This window comes from Perca flavescens, chromosome 15 (assembly GCF_004354835.1).
Source record: "Perca flavescens isolate YP-PL-M2 chromosome 15, PFLA_1.0, whole genome shotgun sequence".
NCBI lineage: Eukaryota > Metazoa > Chordata > Actinopteri > Perciformes > Percidae > Perca > Perca flavescens.
In genome coordinates this window covers 3,938,391-3,962,320 of record NC_041345.1, presented here as the reverse complement: position 1 = coordinate 3,962,320, position 23,930 = coordinate 3,938,391, and the positions used below count along the sequence as shown (strand labels likewise).

General features: G+C 42.4%; 1 protein-coding gene across 1 annotated transcript in view; it reads left to right on the top strand.

The window, feature by feature from the left end:
* Positions 1-3,060: 3,060 nt before the first annotated feature.
* grin2ba (glutamate receptor, ionotropic, N-methyl D-aspartate 2B, genome duplicate a) overlaps positions 3,061-23,930 on the top strand; it is a 65,430-nt gene continuing 44,560 nt past the window's right edge. Inside the window, exons 1-4 of the mRNA XM_028599103.1 lie at positions 3,061-3,150; positions 3,416-3,559; positions 5,402-5,672; positions 17,523-17,715. Of these exons, the coding sequence (XP_028454904.1) occupies positions 3,061-3,150; positions 3,416-3,559; positions 5,402-5,672; positions 17,523-17,715 (698 nt within the window). The remainder of the gene's footprint in view (positions 3,151-3,415; positions 3,560-5,401; positions 5,673-17,522; positions 17,716-23,930) is intronic.

Genomic DNA, 23,930 nt, shown 5'->3' with positions numbered 1-23,930 from the left:
TACAGACATGCAGGTGCACACAGGCAAAATAAGAAGCACAATACAGACATCAACTACACAAACTGGCACACACACACACACACACACACACCCACACCCACACACACGTTTCCCGTGGAGGAAGGCACACGTGTCACGTCTTTCTCTCTGACAGCATCAGTCCTCTGTGGTTGAACAACTCAGGCTTAGCCTCCTCCTGCCTAAATTGGCTGGCTGACTGCCTGACACACACACACACACACACACACACACACACACACCTCCGTTTCCCTGCTCCTTCACCAGCTCCTGGCTTCCTGCCCCTTTGCTGCTCACTGGCTCCATACCGGATCACAGCCGTCTGCCAGCCTGCCCTCTTCCTCTCCATTCATCCCATTGTCACCACATTGTCCTCTGCCCCTGTCCCTCTGGAGGCTTTCAAATCTCAGCTGCATCCTCGCTGCTTTTTCTACATCTCTATCTTTCATTCCCGCGTGCTTACTTCTTTCTTCTCTCCCTTTTTAGTTATGTCTGTTTTTCTCTTTTCTCTTATCGATTTCCTCCTCTACGGGTTTAATCTCTCGCCGTCTCCATCTCTCTCTCTCCCCTGTCTCCACTGGCCATTCATCCTGCCGTATTGTGCGGCGTATAGTGTATTGTTGTCTGTATACAGTAGCCAGCGCTGACGTCAGCCGTGGATCCACAGAGAAGACAGTGACCGGCTCAGAAGCTTATTCAAAGCCTTGCTGGCCGGCTTCCTGCGTCTGGCTGACTGACTCGCTGGCCCTTTGGGAATTTTAATACTCACTAATCGATCACCTTGTGCCAACAGAAGGCGATAATGTGGACAGGCCCTAATTATTGTTGCTGTAAATGAAGAGAGTTGTTTCGCAGCACTTCATTTGACCCAAGGTTTCTTATCATTCAACGTGCTCTCCCACTAGTGATTTTTTTCTTACCCTCATTCTTTCCATGTTTCTGCTTCTGTCGTGCTCTTCTTTTAGCATGTATTTTTCTTAAAGGCTAATGAAAATCCTGCAGACCTCTAGCACTCTGAATGAGTGTGTTGGACAGTGCATTTATACTGCTCTTAAGAAGAGAGAGATAGAAAGAGGAAGCCAGAGGACATGGGTGGCAAACAGGGTGCTGTACAGAGGATAAAGGGTAGAGCGGGAGTGCAGGAATCTGGAAATTCAATTATAACTGTGTGCCCTGGCAGTAATTCCACTGGTATGAATGGGACGGCAGAGCGAGAGAAGAGATAGATGGAGATGGATGAAGGGTAAGAGAAAAAGAAAGCAGAGAAGAGATCGAAAGTTGAGGAACAAATGGGTTACAGTTAGCGGAGAGAAACATGAGCGCAACGTCAGCCTGCGCATCATTATTTCATGATTTCGAAAGCAGCATTAGATGCACTCGTTTCATATTTCACACAGCACGGGGCGATAATGGCAACCTCACAGATGCAGCGCGTTATTTGAAAGAGAGTTCGGCTTTTGCAACATGTGCACCGTTAGCTCTCAACATGCCACCTCAGTGGTATAGCCCTGATCTCATTAATGCAGAAATAAGGTGGCGGATCAACCCATGTGCATCCCCTGGGAGGGGCAGGTTAGCCTTTGATGTTGACTGAAGCACAGGGAGCGCCCTAAGGAGCCAGAGAGATTTCGCCTGCCTAGTCTCACATTGCCAGACCTATCTCCACAGCACTGCGGAGTAAGGTCTGGCCCCTCCACACATACACTCCAGGATAGGAGAATAAAAGAAGCTCTGGGTTTTTTGCCTTTTTTTATTTTTTTAAGCCAATCATAATCGTCTTGGGCGGCTCTAAGCTCCGGGCTCTGCAAAAAAAGTCTCGGGATGGAACTTGTTTTGGTGGAACATTTGCACATACGATGTTAAACTGAAGTCGACTGGTCACACAGTACAGTAACGTGAGCTTCGTCCAAACAGCAATCCCACCAATCGGTCCCAAAACGTCTCAGTTAGAGAGTAAATGCCGTACAACTAGGGCTGGGCGATGTGGAGTAAATCAGATATCACGATATTCTTGAGCAAAGACCTCGATATCGATATTGCGGCGATATTCTATAGGGTTGAAAATTGGTGCTTTAACAAAATATCTTCACCCTCAGATTTTAGATAAATAATCATCAGTAATGTGGCCATAATTTCTAAGTGGGGGGGAAGGCAAATAATAGAACAGCTAGAACAGGCTGGTAAGTTCAGAAAAGTACATCACTTTACTGTAATGCAGCTTTTAAAACTAGTAAAAGTCAACACTTATGTCATATCACGATATTACAATGTCCAAAATCTCATATCACATATCACATAAACAAGCAAACATATCACGATATGGATATAATATCGATATATTGCCCAGTTCTACGTACAAACATATTATTTGTAAATCTTTACAATCATTCCCTGAAAGAACCAAGCAGGCCTGCACTTGTTGCACAATCCAAAGGTTGCTGTTGTGTCCCGGTACGAACCGATTTTGAAATGAACTGTTGTCAATCCAGACTACCGTACAACTGACTTTACCCACGTTCAGGGCACAATCGAAACGCACGACAAAAATCGCTCCCATTCATTTCATTTGCCGCATTAGAAGAACATGAACTTTGTGCCTCGTGCGTACAGGAGTTGGGCTCACAGACACACAGTCGCAGAGCTGCAGAGTCTCGTCTAGACGAGAGTTTTCTCACCTCCTCCTCATCTTCTGTCCAGCTCGATGTTCCATTTCAACACTGGTCGCAAAAGGCTTCGATGTCAGCCTGTGAGTGATGTTTGTTGAAGTGTCAGTCTGCACTGCCGGTCGGTTTGTTGTACCTTCTGTATCTCTCATATTTGGTTTCAGCCTCTCCAAGGGAAAGGCTACTACTAACGTAGTTAGTGAATGTTTTATGTACAGCGTGTCCCGAGTAGCTGTGTGCGTGTGTGTGTGTGTGTATGTGTGTGTGCGTGCGTGCGTGCGTGTGTTTCTAGGACAATCAGTGTCATTAATATCCAGCACCTTGCAGGTTACGTTGGAATTGCGTTGTTCCAACACGGTAATAAAACAAATTGGCGAAAATGAGCAACGAGATTAAGGACCGCGGCTTCCAGTCCCCAGAATTTGCTCCAGCCGCCCCCGTGCACAAACTCATTAAAGGAGTCATAAAGGCAACTAATGAAACTCATGACCGGTATCATTACAAGCCCACTGGTGTCCTCTCGCCTTTCTCCTCGGCGAGCGAGAGAATAAAGGCAGCGAAATTAATGTTCCCCACCAATAATGTTACAAAACCACTGCCGTCCTTTAAGTAGTATCTGCTCTCCTGTGTGTGTAAAGCCAACTAAATTAAAGTGGAGGCCAGGAGTTGTTACGTAACCACTGACACTGTGTCTCTTTGTTCCTCTGTGCGTCCGTCTCTCTTGTCACTTCCAGGATGACGACTCCATGTTCTTTCAGTTCGGCCCCTCCATCGAGCAGCAGGCCTCGGTCATGCTAAACATCATGGAGGAGTACGACTGGTACATCTTCTCCATCGTCACCACGTACTACCCGGGTTACCAGGACTTTGTCACCAAGGTAACCGCACTCGGCTGAGACAAGGCGCACAAATTGCTGCTTGCTGTTGTCGCTGATTGGGATGCTTTTCTGTGTGTGTGTGTTTTCTTTCTACTTTTTTATTTTCATTTCAACATTTTGCATGATTTTTATCGGCACCTTGGCGCTTCTTTGTGAAGCACTTTGGTCAGCTTAAGTTGTGTTCAAATGTGCTCTAGAAATAAACTTGACTTACTTACAAATGATCAGAACATAAAAGGCAAAACAGACACAACAGAAGATGAGTTTGCTTCCCTGACCACTTTAATGTCACAAAAGAAATATTGCAGCCCTGTTCTTGGAAATATACTGTATATATAAATATAATATTTATAAAGCTGATTAGACACATGTTTAAAGTGCCCATATTATGAAAAGAAAAGAAATTTTCTGGGATTTGGGGTGTTATTTAGTGTCTCTGGTGCTTCCACACGCATACAAATTTGGAAACAAAAAACATCCATGCTGTTTTGAGTGAGATATTTGTATTTATTATAAGGATCCCCATTAGCTGACGCCTAGATGACCAGCTAGTCTCCCTGGGGTCCAAAACAACATTTAATCAGACAATATTAAAACATTTAATAACATATAAATAAGATATGGGTTTCTGAATGTATCCTGGCTTCAGTCTCCAGGTGAGCTGGTCAAAGGGCTTTCTACGTCATCGGCTGAAACATTTGGTGCGTGTTAACCACTTTAGCTAATACCACACTTCCAGTTGTAGCAGTGTTTTGCCATTGAGAACGAGGTGGCTAACCGCTAGCTTCTAGCTAGTAGTCCTTACCTAGGTACTGCAGCATGTGTGACTCCCAACAAAGATGGGACAGAAGTGAGATGCCTCACTCTGTAACTAAAACAGAGAGCGCATCACACAGGGTGAAAAGAGGAGCTGCAGCAATCTGCAGCACAACAAAAATATGGTGTTTTTTGAAAATTAAACCATGTAAACCTATTCTGGTACAATCTCTAAGTACAATTATGAACCTGAAAATGAGCGTAATATGAGCACTTTAAGCATTCAATGTTTGGTATGAACTCCCAATTTTGAAGATTTTCATCCTTGTCAATCCTCATAGGACAATGCAAAACTTACTGTGGAACAATGTCAAATTACCAGAGGTGGAAAGTAACTAATTACAATGACTTACGTTTCTGTAATTAAGTAGTTTTTTTGTGTACTTCTACTTTTTGAAGTTGTTTTAAAAATCTGGAATTTTTCTTTTAGTTAAGTAAGTACTGTATTAATTTTAAATCGCATCTGTTACCCGCTGTTAAAAAGTAACTAAGAAACATTTACTCTTACTACATTTCAAATGAGTTACTTTTGACTGGTACTTAAAGGTGCCCTGCTACACATATTTCATGACTTTGTGGTAATGTCTGAAGTTCTACCATGAACTCTCTAAAAAAATGTTGTGGAAAAAATGCCTTTGTTACAGCTAGCCAATGAGAGCCTGGCTGTCAGAATCCTTTACCCAGCCCAACTGTGCGAGCTCATGAATAGTAATGAGCTCAGGCAATATGACATCAGACTGACCAGCTTTTGTAATAGGCCTGATTTCTCCGCTTATTTCTTTTCAGTGGCTAGAGCTGACAGAGGAGGTAGCAGTTCATTTTCACATTCACAACATAACACAAACACATATTGACCTAACATATTTCAAAAAATGCAAGTAAAAACGGTTTTGTGTGGTAGGGCACCCTAAAGTTAAAGTTTGTCAAAGTAACACTACTTTTACTTTCCCCCTCTGCAAATTGCATTGAAAAAGTACGAGTGTCTTCCCTCTTGTGATCGGCCTCTTCTTCCCCCGTCCCATCCAGATCCGTAGCACCATCGAGAACAGCTTCGTGGGCTGGGAGCTGGAGGAAGTTCTACTGCTCGACATGTCCGTAGACGACGGAGATTCGAAGATCCAAAACCAGCTGAAGAAGCTGCAGAGCCCCGTCATTCTTCTCTACTGCACAAAAGAAGAAGCCAACACCATCTTCGAGGTGGCCCACTCTGTTGGGATCACGGGCTACGGCTACACGTGGATAGTGCCCTCGCTGGTAGCTGGAGACACTATTGTAGTGCCTGCAGAGTTCCCCACAGGTAGGAAATCCACTACAACAGGCCTACTCAAATACAAGTCTCAGGGCCCTATTTTAACAATCTAAGCGCACGGTGTGAAGCTCCTGGCGCAGGTGCGTTTAGGGCGTGTCCGAATACACTTTTGCTAGTTTGACGGCGGAAAAAAGGCTCCGTGTGCCGGGCGCCTGGTCCTAAAGGGTTGTCCTTAGTGTCTTCATTATCAGAGGTATGTTTTGGGCGTAACAGCCTAAGTGCATATTACCAATGTATTATTAAAATAACAATGAAATGCTGCGTTATTGACTTTAGACCAGATTTTTGTTGATCAATGGCGCGATCACTTCCCGCTGCCTCAAGATAGCAATACACCCAGAATGCACCTGAACACACCTCCCTGTAAGACCAGCACGGCCATGGGCCACAGATGGGCGCAGGTGCATTTGCTATTTAAACGACGCTGGCGCTGGACGGGAAACTGACAACTGCGTCGGTCTTAAACTAGCAAAGAGACTTGGGTCGGGCTTTGCGCCCTCAGACGGGGCCCTCAGAGCTTTACTTCCAAGTGTTAAAGAATTATGATTCCTCCAGTTTTATTTATTATCATTTGAACATTTTCTGTATAGAATAGTGTTCAAAACTCTCTCACTGTTCTTTCAGCTGTGATATTGAGATGCCGTTAGAGGCCCATGTGTGTGCAGGTACATTCCTCTAGCTTTAGGCTTGAGACCATTTATATAAATCTGTCTGTCAACATATATGACAGCCTGTCACTGGTGAAGAAGACAGTAAGGAAAAGCTATATATATGAAATTGTACACGCAAAATCTTAACATTGGTTATTGAGACACTTAGAATATTGATCTGAGTCTGTCAGCGGCAAAACAAGCACTTTTGTGAAGGTAAATACAAGCTGGACAATTGCCCTATTAGCTTACATTGTTTCGCCGACTGCAGCGATTTCGCTTAATACTGGACCGATGTCAAAGACTGTTGTTCCCATCAGTCACTTAGACATAAAAACATAGGAAAATAGGATCCAGGTTGAAAAAATGTTACCCTTTAAGGCTTCGGATTAAATGGTATGGATTTCGAACCACTGTCCGCCTGTTGAGTACAGTATGTGGGTGCTATACAGTACAGTACAGTAGGAAACTGAGTCAGAATCAGGAATTCAAATTGGATCCCATTTCTATCTGACACAATCTCAGGATGGAAAGATGTTTGCTTGCCTTGAGCTCAAATGCTAAGCCCTTTGTGACAAGAGTAATTACATTACATGCAGCGTTTAGTTGATGTTTATCCACAGTGCGTCAAAAATACCACGAATGCATGCATTGGGACTGTTGTTGTTTCTTCAGTTTTTGGACCTGGCACAGCGCTGTAAAACATCAATCCATTTCCAGCTTCTATCAAAGGAGGCAGGTGACGGGAAACAATTAATAAAAATAGAAACTCTTAAAACCAAACTGCCAAATACACTCATTGACAGTCAATAAGTCATTTCCTGTATATCGGTAGTTCAGTTTAAAAGAATTATATGTGCGAAAGGCACACCTCATGTAAAATATTTTAAATAAAGACTATCCTATTTTTACGCTTATAGAGGGGATCTCTGCGGTGCATTGGCACCACTTACGTGCTGCTCTTGTGCCCTTTTTTTATTGACTTATAGTGAAAGCGTAATGTTGGAACATCCACTCCAATGTAGCCGGCCCGTTACACATGGCCTACTTGACACACCACAGAAAAAACACTGAGCCTTTGAGATAGGGCTGGGCAATATGTCTATTATATCGATATATGAGGCTAGACATGGTCTTAGATTTTGGATATCGTGATATGACACAGTATATGACACAATATGACTTCCCTGTTTTAAAGGCTACATTACAGTAAAGTGATGTACTTTTCTGAACACACCAGACTGTTCTATTATTTGCCTTTACCTACTTTAGTCATTATATCCACCTTACTGATGATTATGTATCTAAAATCTTATTGTAATAATTGTTAAAGCACCAATTGCCAACCCTACAATATCTCCGCAAAATCGATATCGAGGTAGAGTCAAAAATATTGTTTTTTTTTTATTTAATTTTCTCCATGTCGCCCCGGCTCTACTTTGAGATGTTATTTTCAAAATTGTATTTTCCGCTTTTTGGATTTTTCCTGCAAGACAACAAAAAACAAACTGACCTTTCCTACTAAGAAATGAGGAGTGTCTCCCCACACACACACACACACACACACACACACACACACACACACACACACACACACACACACACACACACCACTGGAGGTTGTTCTAACCTTTGAAGGTCAAATGTGGAACCAAAGTGACATCTAAGTTGGGGTGCATTAACCTCTGAACCTGCTCACGCAGTCCGCCGGAGACACCTGTCAGCCTGCGTCATGTAACCAGACGTTCAGTACTCGGGGGTGGACGGGCACTTTTAGAAAGGCCAACTCTCAGCGGGACTCTAACCGTTGGTGATGGTGCCAGCGTAAGAACTCGTGGAACTTTCCACGACTTCAGCCGGTTTTACTCTCAGAAAAACCTTAGAGCGGGAAGTATATTTGCGCTGGACAGCCAGTACGAGCCTGATAATTTGTTGGTGCTTGGTTGATTTGCAGCGAGGGGAAGATATTACTCTGCCGTCTGTCCTCAGCAGTTTCTGGGAAATGGTTGCCAGGCGGAACCTGAGATCGTCGTGCCGTTCGAGCACCATAACTCAAACTTTTTTTTTTCTTTTTTCGTTCCTTTATTGGCATCCATGGACGATTTACTCTAAATGGGAGTTAGCAGCGTGTTTTTGCAAGCTTGTTTGTGTGCCTATGAGTGTGATGTCTGTGTTCATTTATCTGAGAAATATGTGATTGGTTCATGGTTTAATTTGCGTGAGAAAGTACCGGGTGAGTGCAATCAAGTCGATTGTGCGTTTGTGCTTTTGTGTGTGTCTCATAGGGTGGAGGGCGCGAGTGTTTACCTGAAGGTAAAACTGTGTGTGTGTCAGTTTGTCTCTTCCAAATTAAGGTTACACTCTATAAAGTTTGATACATCACCAAATCAGTTATGTAAATCACACAACGACTTGGCTCTTGATTTATGTTGCCAGAGGGATAATCGTGACTAGCTCATATACTGCCTGGATGATTGCAAAGTGGAGCTGGCAGAGTGGCTGTGTTGATGGACACGGAAAAACCTCTTTCAGTTAACATTGAATTATCATGGGATTAATCATATGGGACATAATGACAGATAGTAGCTAAATGTCATCCACTTATTTATTGCGTGATGAATAGGATTCAGAATGTGCCTATAGTCTAAACGTGATTTATGGTCCTGCGGAGACTCCACGCAGAGCCTTCGCCGTGGCCTACGTAAGTGGCCTGAAGTTTATACTTGTGCGTTGGTGTGTGCGTCGATCTCTTTAAGAGAATAGCAGGGCCGGTGCGCACGTGTTTGTGTGTGGTAGAGTGAGTGAGAGAGTGACGGCGATTAGCTTCGGAGCGAGTGAGAGAAAGTGTCATAGTGAGAGAACCAAAGTGTCTCCCCTGTTCTTTCTGAACACGGTGGGACATCTGGAGCAGGAGAAGTTAACCCTCTCCTTGATTTCATGTTGTTTACGGAGAAGGAGAACCAGGAAATGAGTCGGGGAAATGCAACGAGCCACGGCCGAGTAACAACTATTCTTCATGGGGTCCACACAAAAGATAAAACACTAGACATTCAACATTACATTAATTCTTCCACATTGTCAATACAATATATAAATACTATATAAGAAATCATTTCACATTGTCAATAACATATAGTTCTACTGATACATTCACATGTCCTTCTTAACAAACGTTTGAAACAAGCAAACAATGGACACGTTGTGTCCGTACTTAGGTAAACAACACAAAATGAATCCACATTCACATCCCCACTTTCATATGCAGCTTCTCCCATTAGAGGACAAATCCGGCGCAAAATGAACCTAGGGTTTAATAAATTATGTTCTCTGGGATCTGTTTTCATGCTGCACCACGAACGCTGTGTTCGAGCTATGTTACTGATTACTGGTTGCCCGGCGTTCGTCGTTCGACTGCTCATGACTGTTTTCCAAGATGGCGCCTGTATGTAAACGTGAACGCTACGGTCTTTCTAAACTCTCTTTTTAATAAACTGACTGTACGCTTACAAAGTTCTCAATGCTTCAGTTTACATGTAGGGACCCTCATTATGCTACCGTTGAATTGTGGTGCTATTTTGAGCCTTGTTAGTGGTGTAGAAATAGAGATTAACCCTCTGCACCGAAAGCTAGCTTTAGCAGCTAATCACCGGTTTTGCGGTAGCTTGTTTAAAGCTAGAGACACATTCGATTAGCATGAAAACAGATCCCAGAGAACGGTCGACTCGGTACACATATGTTATTAACCCCTAGATTCATTTTGCGCCAGAATTGTCCTTTAACTGCATGCAGCAACTTTGTTATTATTTCTGTTAATTCTCATACTATTTTCTGACTATTTTTTTACTTTAATGGTTGACAAGGGTTCTCTCCTGCTGTGGTTTTTCTGTTTATAGCTTAATGACCAAACAACTAAACGAGAAAATAATCTACAGATTTATCAACTATGAAAATAATCTTTACTTGAAGCCCTAACCTGAAAGACTACTAATTTAATGTATTTTTTTTTAAATTGTGTTATTGCAGAAGCATTGACATCCTGACAATAGCAAACTGCCGGTAAAAGCACCAAATGCATTTTTTGCAATAAGAATGGACAATATTTAACAGACTACAGGATGAAGATTCTGCTCTACAAGAGTGGCAAGGCACGGAAATATTTGTAGACATTAGGCACTCCATTGTGAAACTCCACAATTCAACCAACCCTTATTTCTGAGTTTCAACCTCGACATCCTAAAAGCCACATGAAGCCTGTAGTGGCAGTCAACCACACCGACTCCCGGACTAACTCGGTGCGAAAGGACACGGTGGAGCAGCATGTGCCGGATGGTGTGGCAGCGTGTGCTCTGGGTGAATCCAACAGCTCTGGGTTCAGCAGAAGGTGCACGCTAGCTGTGGGGCAAATTTGCTTACAAGACACACTTAATAATTTGCACCGTGTGTGATGAAGAACCTCTAATTCTCATGGGTAATTCCACTGATGCCTTCCTTAAGTGGCGCTCTGGGGAGCCATCTCTCCTCCCACTTCCTTTACTTCCTTTCCTCCCCCCCTTTATTTCATGCTGCTGTTCCCTCGCTTCTCTGTTGTTTCTGTCTCACTATTTCAGCCTCCTCTGACTCTTTCCTAGCTCTCTACTCCCATCAGCTTTTTTTTTCTTTCTTCTGCTTCTTCATCTTTGTGTCTCTGCCGCTGTCTGCTTCCTCTGTCCCTCTTTCTCTTCCCCATCCCCTCTCTCTCTCTCTCTCTCTCTCTCTTTTACTAACAGCTTGTCTGTCTTTCCCTGATCAGTTACACACTACTGCTGCACAGACTGTGCCAACGTAACCACCCAATCTGACATCACTGACAATAATAAGCCGTTTCCAAAAATACTCAGTGATACGTGGTTCTGCCATTGCGTTCTCCAACTCAATTTGCCTGCGTTTGGATACTCTGCCTGCAGTCGTCGTGATTTTTTTTCTTGTATACTGTATATGTGTGCGTATCTGTGACAGGGAGACAGCATTTGCCTTCAAACTGAGGCAGTAGCCAGTTTACAGCCAGTTCCGCTGTACGACTGCCCGTTGACATGTCTGTGTTGTGACATTCAAACACGTCCTGAGAGATGTATGAACATACACAGGTCACGCAGCAGTTCCCAAGATGTAGAAAATAACACACCGCACGGCTCATGCACATGCATAGCACACAGTGGTACATTTACTTGAGGTACTTGTACTTTACTTGAGTCTTTTCTTTTGATGCCACTTTCTATTCCAACTCCGCTACATTTCAGAGAGAAATATTGTAGTTTTATACTCCACCACATTCATCTGACAGCTTAAGTTACTAGGTACTTTACAAATTAACGGATTTGCACACAAAACACCTGTAGTTTATAAAATCCGATGTTTTATTATAAATTAAACTATCCGACAATATAACAGCCTACGGTGAAAAAGATTTGTCTTTTGACCCTTTTTGTCGCGCTTTTAATGCTCTTTTTGGTGCTCTTTTTGGTGCTTTTCATTGGTTCCCAGTTTCTAAAATGTGAAGCTTTTTCTGCACTGAGTACTTTAAGTACATTTTCCTGAAAAAACCTACTTACTTTAACTTATGTAACATTTTCAATGCAGGACTTTTACTTGTAACAGAGTACTTTTACAGTGTCATGGTAGTAGTACCTTTATTTAAGTTAACAATCTCAATACTTCTTCCACCACTGGCGGCACACACCCGCTACGCATCTTCCTATGAAAGAATCTTTGCCATAAAATAATAAAAGTGAAGTGTGCAAAAAGGCACAAGCGATGGGAGTGAGCGTTGAGAAAATGTCAACAGTGTGTGACATTAGATGTGGTCCTGGAGGGCCGGAGCTGTCAGTGCCGAGGCCCCCTCGAGGAAGGCAGGTTGCCAGGCCGCCTGTCTATTTCTGCCCACTGACATGGTAGTGCACCGGCTGACATGTGGTCATACTCTGTCAGATAGATGCCGACCGACTGATGGGCAGAGAGAGATACAGATAGCCAGATAAATTGACTTGAAGGCAGTCCGTGCTTCACTGCGAGCTGCGTGACCCGGACCCAGAGGCGTCCAATGGGTCCCGAACAGAAAAATCACTTATTGGCCATTTTCAGAAGTCATAAAAGGGCACTTGGTGCAGAGAGTTTATATAAGAGCAGGCTTCTTCTTTTTTGTGATTAACAATTTTTATTTTTTTTAACAACTTACACTCTTTGTCATCACCACCCACCCAGACAAAAATCAAGAAAAGATGACACAACATTCAAGACCATTCAACAACATAGACAATAAACCATAAACCAAATAAACATATGAATAAATGACAACACCGTAAGCCCATCATACACATCTCTCTCCAGCACAAAGATTTTTAGGAGCCCTCCAGAAAGTTCAGGTACTTTCCCCATTTTCTAGTGTAGACATCCAATCTGGCAAACCATTTAAATGACATCTTTTCCAAACACCATCCCCCTAGCCATCTCACAAGCCCACTCCTCCATCCTCTTTAGATAATCTGTCTGGCTGTCATTAAAGAGCAGGCTGCTGATGTGGAAGGTTTCCATGCTAATTTGATGCAGTTGGTTAGCCATGCATGCTAACGTTTACAGCTAACATCAGATAGGCTAACCCACTCTGTGACGGCGACTCCTTCACTCGTTTTCTTATTCCTTCTTCGCCACATTTTTGTGAGGGAAAAACTGGCAAGGCCATTTTCAAAGGTGCCCCTCTGTCACCTCAAGATATCATTACTCACTGACTGTAGAGTCTGTACAGCTGCACTTTATTGTGTGTTCATGTTAAATGAAAAGTACATTAATGTAACTGCTTTGTTCTTAATGTGAACATTGGTACTTTTAAGAAGGTACCAGGTAAGAGGGAACCTTGTAGAATCTCTTTCATATCCAAGCTAAATTGGTATTGTAACTGAAATGTTCCTAACCTAATTGATATCGAATTAACGGTGGGAAATCTGTAGCAGGAAAAGTTAACCCTCTCCTTGATTTCATGTTGTTTATGGAGAACCAGGAAATGAGTCGGGGGGGGAAATGCAACATTACCAGGCCACAGCCACGCATGTTATTTCTGACAATTTGAACAAAGATGTTTATTAGCAGCATGGTGGCCCAATGGTTAGCACTGTGGCCTCACAGCAAGAAGGTTCTGGGTTCGAATCCAGGTGGTTCCGGGCCTTTCTGTGTGGAGTTGGTATGTTCTCCCCATGTTTGCGTGGGTTTCCTCCAGGTGCTCCGTTTACCCCCACCATCAAAAACATGTACTAGGTTCTCCAGTCAGTGCCCTTGATCAAGGCACTGGCTCAGATTTGGAGTTGGTCCCTGGGTGCTGTCATTGGCTGCCCACTGATCCCTTGAGGGATGGGTTAAATGCAGAGAATGAATTTCACTACATGTATGTGTAAGTGATAATAAAGTACTTTTATTATGCTTGAGTAAATAAAACCCTAGTTAACAAAAGTGGTTAAAAAAATAATATTAATATTTAGATCAATCACTGGGAGAGTCCGGTTCAGCCCTACTCTGGAGATAAAACTGAGATTAGCTCTCATATTAAAGTTTATATTCTGCTTGTTCAACGGTTGTTTGGTAAATTGCTCTTAAACACATTTAGAGAAGATTCTCAATACATTTTGGTGCTGGTATTTTTCCTTTGGGGCGCCAAAACTTCCTCTACGCAGGAGAAATCCTGTTAGTGTAATTGAGTGGTTGATTGGGTGATCGCGACCCTTACATGTCCAAAACATTAGACCCTGAGGGACCTGTGACCTAAACCCAACGTGCATGAAGGATTTGAACAAATAAAATAATAAATAAAGATCCAATTTATTGTGAGCCGAGCCCAAGGACAATCCTACCTGTTAGCTCCAGCCCGATAAAATCCTGACAGCGGTGAACAAGAGAGCTAAATGATTGCTCATTAAAAAGAGATAAACATTGCACGCTAAGCTCAGTGCTGGGCAGCCGGCACTGTGTGTCATCAATTAATGGTGACTTATTTGTCACGAGTTAATCACATTATCAATAGCGGCAGTTTAATATAAATGAAACTCATTATCAAAATGTCAGCCGTGTTTGAATAGATAGCATACGTAATAGCCAAAGTTTTGTAGTGTTTCTCTGCGTTTTTATTTATTTATTTTTGATTAATAATATAGCAAAAATAGATGTAGGTAAGCCAGTGTCATTTCTCTACCGTGTCCGTAACATTATTTTTTTTCCTACAATGGCCTTAGAACGCTGTCGTAGCAGAAGCAACTTGCGTTTGCCAACACTGAGTGGTTTACTGGTCTGGCCTACTTGAGATCAAATTCGGGGTATGTGGCCTATGAACTAAAATTAGTTTGACACCCCTGCGTAAGCTAACTTTTAAAGGTCCCATGACATGGTGCTCTTTGTATGCTTTTATATAGACCTTAGTGGTCCCCTAATACTGTATCTGAAGTCTCTTTTATATAGACCTTAGTGGTCCCCTAATACTGTATCTGAAGTCTCTTTTATATAGACCTTAGTGGTCCCCTAATACTGTATCTGAAGTCTCTTTTGTATAGACCTTAGTGGTCCCCTAATACTGTATCTGAAGTCTCTTTTATATAGACCTTAGTGGTCCCCTAATACTGTATCTGAAGTCTCTTTTATATAGACCTTAGTGGTCCCCTAATACTGTATCTGAAGTCTCTTTTATATAGACCTTAGTGGTCCCCTAATACTGTATCTGAAGTCTCTTTTATATAGACCTTAGTGGTCCCCTAATACTGTATCTGAAGTCTCTTTCCCATAATTCAGCCTTGGTGCAGAATTCCAGCCACTAGAGCCAGTCCCACAATGAGCTGTCCTTAGGATGTGCCATTTCTGTGTCTGTAGCTATTGAGGAGGAGAGAGGGGGGCAAGGTGGAGGGTGGGGGTGTGGCCAACTGCCACTTTGCTCGTTTGAAAGCCATGATGTCTCTCTCTCTCTCTCATGGGTGGGCCAAATTCTCTGGGTGGGCAAATCAGAGAAAGGGGAGGTAACCTTGCTCCTTATGACCTCATAAGGAGAAGATTCCTGATTGGTCCATCTGAGCTTTCATTTTCTCAAACACAGAGCAGGATACCCAGGGCTTGGTTTACACCTATCACCATTTCTAGCCCCTGGGGGACCATAGGCAGGCTGGGGGAACTCATATTAATATTAAAAAAACTCATAAAGTTAAATTTTCATGCCATGGGACCTTTAACTTACAAACCTTCAGCTGTTTCCTGAGGTTGGACAGCCACATTTTTGATGTCGGTAGCATTTTGTCAACATTCTTTGCATTGCACGGTTGTTTCTGTATGAAATCTTTTTTTATATTTCCAGCACTGTGTTAGTGGCAACTCTCAGACAGCTTATGAGGCAATTTAAAATGTAATGTAAGTTCAAACTTAGTGCGTAAATATAGGTAAATAAAGGTTAAGAAAAAGTGGGGTGGAGGAAGGATGGGCATCCTGGCAAACATTTGAATGGCCCAACGGGTGGTTGGGAGGGCACCTAGAAAAAATGCTCGGAGAGACAGACAGACAGACAGAGAGACAGTGACCTACACGTTGTTCATAAACAGACAGATTGTCAAAAGAGAACAGGAGACTGAAGGACAGATACACGGACGTACAGACGAAGGCAAAGGCCAACAAACAAACAGACAGATGGACAAACACAGCAAGGTGATAGCCGCTTAGTCAGGCGGGACGGGAGCGCTATTCGTCTGCTCTCTGAGTCATCACGTAGTGTGTACTCTGGCTCTCGGAGTGTGTTCAAAACATCTACACTCTGTATACCCTCACAGAATTATCCCTCCATCCCTCCATCTGTCTGTCTCTCATTTGTCTCTCTGTCTCTTCACTTTTTCCTATTATTGGCATTTCTTTAAACCAATCACAATCGTCATGGGCGGTGCTAAGCGCTGTACGGATGCCACGGTGCCGCTGCAAAATAGCCTCGGGAAGGAACTTGTTTTGGTGGAACATGTGTACGTTTGTTAGAATAATTTCATTATCAAAAGATAGACGGAGCAACTGAAGATATATCAAAGTTAATTTTACTTGAGAATCCAACAAGGAGGCAGTCTCCGCATTACAGAATAGTACAGACAGTGACCTAACGAAAAGCTCTCTACAGCTGCTTGTTATGACACCAAGTGTAGATGCAATAAATCATGATACAGAGTAGATGTCGTCAATTGTTATCTTGTCAGAGTCGATTGCGTCTTTAAAAAAAAATGAGGAAAAATCCAACATTTAAGGACACCAATTTAGAGATTGGCATGGTTTTATTTCAGTTAGCCTAATAGCTGGTTTGATTTGCATTGAGAGATGATTTTATGTAAAGTATCCCATGCCAATCTCTAGGTATGGTGAAGGGTATGTGATGATGTGGGGGTATGGTGAAGGGTATGTGATGATGTGGTGGGCTACTTTAATTCCAAAGGCCAAGGGAACTTTATCAGGATGCATAGTATCCTGGATCCATGAAATAACTGGCCTCTAAAAATAAACATCTGCCTGCCTCTATGGGAATTTAACATAGGGGTGTACTTACTTATGCCCCCTGTATTTTAAGGAAGAACATTTATTTATTTACGATACATGATTCATTCAAAAAGAAAATTGGTGTCCTTAAAGGTTGGATTTTTCCTAATTGTTTTAATTAAGGCATTAAGATCAATTTGCAAAACATAATTTTTTTATTCCTCTTTTTAGTAAACTTTAGCATGGGTGTCCTAATTTTTTTACATGACTGTATGCCCTCAGGAACACAAAGTGCTCAGAAAAGGACAAAACAGTGGCTCCCATGTTATCTTTAGAGTATTCAGTATAATTTTATTCTATGCAAACAGTTTAATAATAACAAGAGGGAAAGTATGTATCATCATTTCCCTAACAACGTTCAAAGGTTGTTTTAGTCGTGCAACAGAAAACTCCGATTGGACAGATAGTCTAGCTAGCTGTCTGGATTTACCCTGCAGAGATCTGTGGAAAAAAAGAGTGACATCCAGCGGGAATTTCCGGCGACACCGGAGCGATCCCGGATATGAAACGTGGTCGACATAGACTTCTCATCCCTCTGTCACCCCCCCTCCATCTCACCTTTTTCTGTCTTTCTTCTTTCCTCCTCTGATCCTTCCTCTCTCCTCTTCTTGCTGTGTCCGTCCAGGCCTGCTCTCTGTGTCCTATGACGAGTGGGACTACAACCTGGAGGCCCGCGTTCGCGATGGCGTGGCCATCATCACTATGGCAACCTCCACCATGATGATGGACCGCGGACCTCACACTTTGCTGAAGTCTGAGTGCCACGGAGCTCCGGACAAGAAGACCCCCATCTCAGGCAACCCCAACGAAGTGCTCAGGTGAGTGAGGCTGGATCGTGTGGGTTGAGGGAACGTAAAAGCAGTTTGGACAGCAGAAGCTGTGGACATGTGATGGACAGTTGGTAAACCGTGTACCCTGTTAGCTGTACCAGTACAGTGCCCGTTCAAAATGTGCCTGTTTGGAACGGGCTGATTGCTTGGCCTGTGGTATTGCCGCTTGTAGCATTCTCCAGAACCATTATACCCCAAAATGACTTAAAGAAGGACCCCAAAGCATTTAATATGCAACTCCACTGTACTGTATAGCCTACTACTGACTTACTGTGTACTTCTAATTCAGAGGAAAACATTGTACTACATCTGCCTGAAAAAGAACGTTGCAGATTCAGATTTTACTAACAAAATATCACAATTAAAATGTGGAGTAATCACAGACGTATTGTGAGGGAGAGAAATCCCTTTTTATTATGTTTCCTCTTAGCAAAATGCTTTGAGTGAATTTAAGCCTTGTGTTGTCTTCCCGTCAACCTTGAAAAAAACACTTTTTTTCCTACGTTTTTGATGCCTTTTTTTTCAGTTTGTTTTTGCTTTTTCCAACGTTTTAAATTGTTGTTTTTCTTCTACACATTTACAGCTCTTATTTCTACGTCTATATTTTCTGATATAAAAATTTAAAACGGGTCAATTTGACCCAAAGTCAACACAAGGGTTAAGCTGGGCTTTTATTGTGAAGGGTAGACACGGAAGAGCCAGCATTATGGCAGTGCTTTTTTTCACTAATTTTTTTCCTTAACCTTTATTGTTCGGTTGTTTAGTTTAATTCACAGTTTATTAATATCCAATTCCCAACGCTGTCCAAAGTGCTCCAAATTCTAAACCCTGAGTTCGTCGGGTACCAAGGAAACCAAATGTGAAGTAGATCGGATGAACAGTTAATGAGATATTTCAAAGACGGACACACACACAGATTTCCCAATTTATTAGAGAAATATCATAGCGGTGTAACGATAGATCGATCTGGATTGATATATTAGTTCAATGATCAACGATCCAGTATCATCGATGCAAGGTGAAAATCGATACACATCACCTTTAAGATGCGCCTTTATTCTGAAATTCCCACTTTATACATACATTTTTTTTTTATTCAAAAGAGTGGTTTGTTTTATGTTTAAATGTCTGGAAGAGCTCAACAATGAAATTGTCAAATCTATTACTCATTAAATATGATCACGCAATATTCAGATCATTTTCAATAACCCACACTGTATATCACACTGTATATAAAACCATATTTATGTTTTTATATGTATATAACGACTCAAAAATGTGCACCTTACCCCCCCTTTTTTGCACTACTTATTATATTTCATGTTGTTATATTTATTTTACGCACATGTTGGCACTGGAAAAGGAGTTGCTTTTAATGTCATTGTACACGTGTATAGTGACAATAAAAGGCATTCTGTTCTATTCTATTCTATATTTTAGTTACTTTTTGTGAGTTGATGGAAATATAAGAGATTGTGTTAACTGGGCACATGATACCGTCTCATATTGATCACAGTGCCTTGAAATGATTCCAAACCAAATTGCATCACGGCAGACTTTGTGATATCAGCAAATATCGTATCATCGTCCAAAGAATCAATATAATATTGTTATCTTGATGGAACTGGTTATTTACACCCCTAGTAGCTCTATACTGTTCATTTATTTGTAGCACTGGTTGACAGTGTCTTTTAATGGAGGAAAATGACTTGGCTTAAGGAACTGTTTGACATTTTGGGAAACAAGCTTCTTTGCTTTCTCGCACGGGAGTTAGATGAGATGATTGACACCTCTCATATTTGTCTGACAAATGTAAGGCTACATCTAGCAGATGGTTAGCTTGGCTATATATATATATATATATATATATATATATATATATATATATATATACAGACTATAAACAGGGGATAATAGCTAGCCTGGCTCTGTCTAATGAGTCGATGAAGAACCGGGGTTGATGTGCTGCAGAGTAGATGAGTAGATGCAGGTGTGCGGCCTGGAGCATGTGTGTAGGCTGAATAGCAGTCCGGGTCAGGGAGAGTGGGCGGGGCGCCACGCCCACATCACACACACACACACACACACACACACACACACACACACACACACACACACACACACACACACACACACACACACACACACACACACACACACACACACACACACACACACACACACACACAGAAAACACAAGGAATAACTAAAGACGCGGCTGTGACACTTCCTGTTGAATGTTGCCACTTGTCCACACTCTCCCTCTATCAGAATTGAAATCATTACAGTGTCTGTTATAGTGAGAAACTCTTGAGTGCACTGCAGGAATAATGTTCTGTTTCTTGCTTATGTGCTTTAAAAGAAAAGCTAACTTTTTTTCCCCAAAAGCAGCCTGCACCCATCCCGTGAAAACTAGCTCTGTGGTTTACAACGTATAATAAAGTACAGAGGCCACGTGTCTCAGCAGTGGTCTCATTTGTTTAGAGTCCTTTGTTTACAATTACACTAATGTCTCCAAATTAATGTGGCAATGATTTATGGATGCTAAAATGCCACACGCAGCTGCTTTAGAAGGTGCACAGGTTCAGGTGGCGTGACGTCAACCCGAGTCCTGGCACAGATCAGCACAACCACGGATGCAGCAGATGCTGGCGCGCACACACAAAACACACACACACACGCTCATGCCCCTTCATCCCCTGCATACTGTGATCATCCCCCACGTAATAATACCCTACACACACAAACACCCCCTTCACCTTCCCCCTTCCTCAGGAAAATCCAACCCCACCCCCTCAGCTGTCTGTCCCAACAGCAGGCCTTTTGAACTGGTTGTGAAGTGCAGCGTTCGGCGGCTCTTTGCTCTGCGCGCTGCCTAATTGGTCCCAATGGCGTTTTAGTCGACGACACACACACACACACACACACTAGCCCCTGTCGTGCTGTGCTCCAGAGCTCAGCACTATATCATATTCAGGGGCAGTTTCACCCCTCTGCCACTCTGTGTGTCGACTGTAGCTGGGTCTGTGTTTTTATTGTGCTAAAGAGAGACTGTGAAGGCCAGGTGTGTGAGTGTGTGTGTGTGTGTGTGTGTGTGTGTGTGTGTGTGTGTGTGTGTGTGTGTGTGTGTGTGTGTGTGTGTGTGTGTGTGTGTGTGTGTACAGGTATTGTAGAGTATTTGTGTGTGTGTGCTAAGGAGCTGTCCTTCTAGTACACCAGTCTGGTAGCTGTTATAGAAAAATCCTGTTTCCCACTTGTGGTTTCAGGGATTTTTAAAAGCAGCACTCACACTCACAAACTGAAATACATATTGAAACCTCTCACACTTGTATTCAGACGCAGACAGACAGAAAGACAGACAGACAGACACACAGAAACATAGGGCTGGGTTCCGAATCTAAAACTTTTTACATACCGACCGAATTGCCTCTAAAGTATTGAGTATCTAAAAATGCAGCATTATGCAATACCCAATTTCAATAACTAAGGAGTCGCATCGTTGTCAGTGAGCCAATAAGCACGCAGCATGCTTCTACCAAGATCTCATAATGTCTGTGATTGGCTGTCTAACGTTGCACATCGTAGAGACTCGCAGGAAAAACTCCGTAACGTGTGCCGTAACGTGTAGTGTTGTAATTTCTTTTTGTTATATAAAATTGGATTCGAAAATTTGTAACTGGTATCAAAGTCTCGGTATTGGTATCGGTACCGGTATTGAAACCTTTTGAACGAAAGCCAGCCCTACAGACACATACTGTATGTCTTGTTCTTCCATAATTTCACTGCTGACTGCAATCACACATTCCTCCACAAACACCAGTTTTCACACTGATACAGCAGCAGGAGATTACAGAAACCTGAAAACTGAAACACACCTTGTTGGATTGCACTGTGTAGAAGGGATGTGGATACATTTTTTTCCCCGCTCATGCTCCGAGCTTAACTGCATCCTGCACTAAGGCAGCAAAGGCTTTGTTGTCCGTTCCAGTAAACTCTTTAGATGTCATTTCAACCCCTGTCTTGCTTATTCGCTCCTTTCTGAAGCTTTGCATTTGTTGTTTTTACCGCTGCTGCTTACTGCTTTGAGATAACAGTGGAGTTTATGCCCCAGAATACAATTCCCCTGTTCTGTTGGTGTGCGTCTCGCTGTGGACCGCAGGCCCCGCTCTGTTCTTTTCAACTCTACTGTGGTCCTTTCTGTGCTTCTCTCTACTCTCTACACTTTTATACATCTGCTTTCTGTTAGTCTTTGTTCAACTTGATTCTTTTCTGTCCAACACTGCTCTCCTCCTCTGCTCGGCAGCGGACCTTCAATGGAGGATTGTGCATGGGGCGATAGCCACGAACTAAGGGTGTCACGATTTCAATTTGAAATCGAAATCGACCGAAATTAAGTCACAATCTCGAATTTTGAATTGCCAAGTGAAAAAAAAAAAAAAACACACCCGTGTATCCTGCTCGAGGCAAGGGGGGTAAGCTTCGCTTCAGAACTCGAACCTCCTATGGCGCCATTTTCATGCTAACAAGCCATCACCTCCCGTTAGCATTCCATTGACTCCCATTCATTTTAACGCCACTTTAACAGTGAATAACTTTACATCTGAAGTGTTTAAAGACTCTATTTGTCCATTGTTTATTTCTAAAGAAACAGGACAATGTATAAAAGGCTCCATTACCTCGTAGCTCACGTTATGGCTCCATAGCAGACGCTTTTATAAAAATAGGCTAACGGTTGGGTCATAACCACGAGACTTACTGTCACACAGTAGAGGAATTACCGTATAGTACAGGAGAAGCTCACAGGCAGTTTGGACTTACATTAGCTGTTTAGGTTTAATTACTAATGTTAACTATCATGTTAGTGATCAGTAATTAGCCTGTGTCCATGTTATCTCCTTACATATACCTACACTCTCCGTCTCTGTAAGATTGGGAATGATTGAGATTTCTCTTGGCACAGCTACTCTGTGTGGTATATTTTCAACTGTTCTGAAAATAGTTTGTCAAGACACTTCATTGTTCAGAGAAAACTATGGACATGGTTTGTTTTGTTGTGAACTTGAATGTCATCTTCTGTGAAGAAGACTGCAGTTACAAAAGAGAAACTAGATGGCAGGTTATATATATAAGTTATTGACAATGTAGTGTGGTACAGTGCAAACAAAGGTGATATATATAAGTTATTGACAATGTAGTGTGGTACAGTGCAAACAAAGGTCAGATATTATATTGCATAAAAGTCTAGTCTAAAAATGGCATAGCAACCTGTGCTTTGAAAAAAATAAATGTAAAAATCGAGAATCGAACGGTGACCTTAGAAGCGAAAATGTAATTGAATCGAGGATTTACTGTCAAAAATACAGTATGAAAAAAACAGACCATTCACATTTTATTGAACAATAACAATTTGATGGATTTCAGTCGCTTGTGCGCTGTAAGGGGGGGTGTTATGCTTTGTGGGGGAGGATGGAGCGTTGGTGTTTAATTTTGGATTAAGAAAGCAAATTTGTATTTGTTTGACAGGTTTTGTTGTGTTTTCTTTTATTTCATTTAGGATTTTCTTTTCTTGACTTGTTTTAGATTTTTGTGATTGTGATTCTTCTCTGAAAATGGTCCAATAAAGGGAATCCTCTCCTCTCCTCTCCTCTCCTCTCCTCTCCTCTCCTCTCCTCTCCTCTCCTCTCCTCTCCTCTCACCACTGTCTGCGCTCCAGACCTGCAGTTTTATAATCAACTTAGCTGTGTTGATGATTAGATCAGCTGCGATCCTTCGCCCCTCGCTGCCGGAAAACTAAATTTGTTTGGTGATAACCTTTGTCTTCCAGTGTTCAATCAAGAAATTATCATTTTGGCCTACAGTCCATTTACTAGAAAGTGAATGAACGGCTGGTTGCCTGGCTTGCTGGCTAGCTGCTTGTTCGGCGGGATGGATGACCCGCCACCTGGTGGGTTCACTACGAAGTGAATCAATGGAGGAGGAGATGAAAGCTGGCTGGATAGGGAATCACAAGGCCCTTTCGTAGGGCAGGACCACCCTTATATTCAATGGCACTTTCGGGTAGTCACAATTAATTCTTAGCAGTTGACATTGGTGTTGGGACTGCCTGCGTTGGTCCAACGGTCCGGCAAAAACGTAGGTCTTTCCCCTCATTTTGAATGGGGGTTTAGTCTGCGGCAGGGATTGCTGCAGGAGAGCCACTCAAA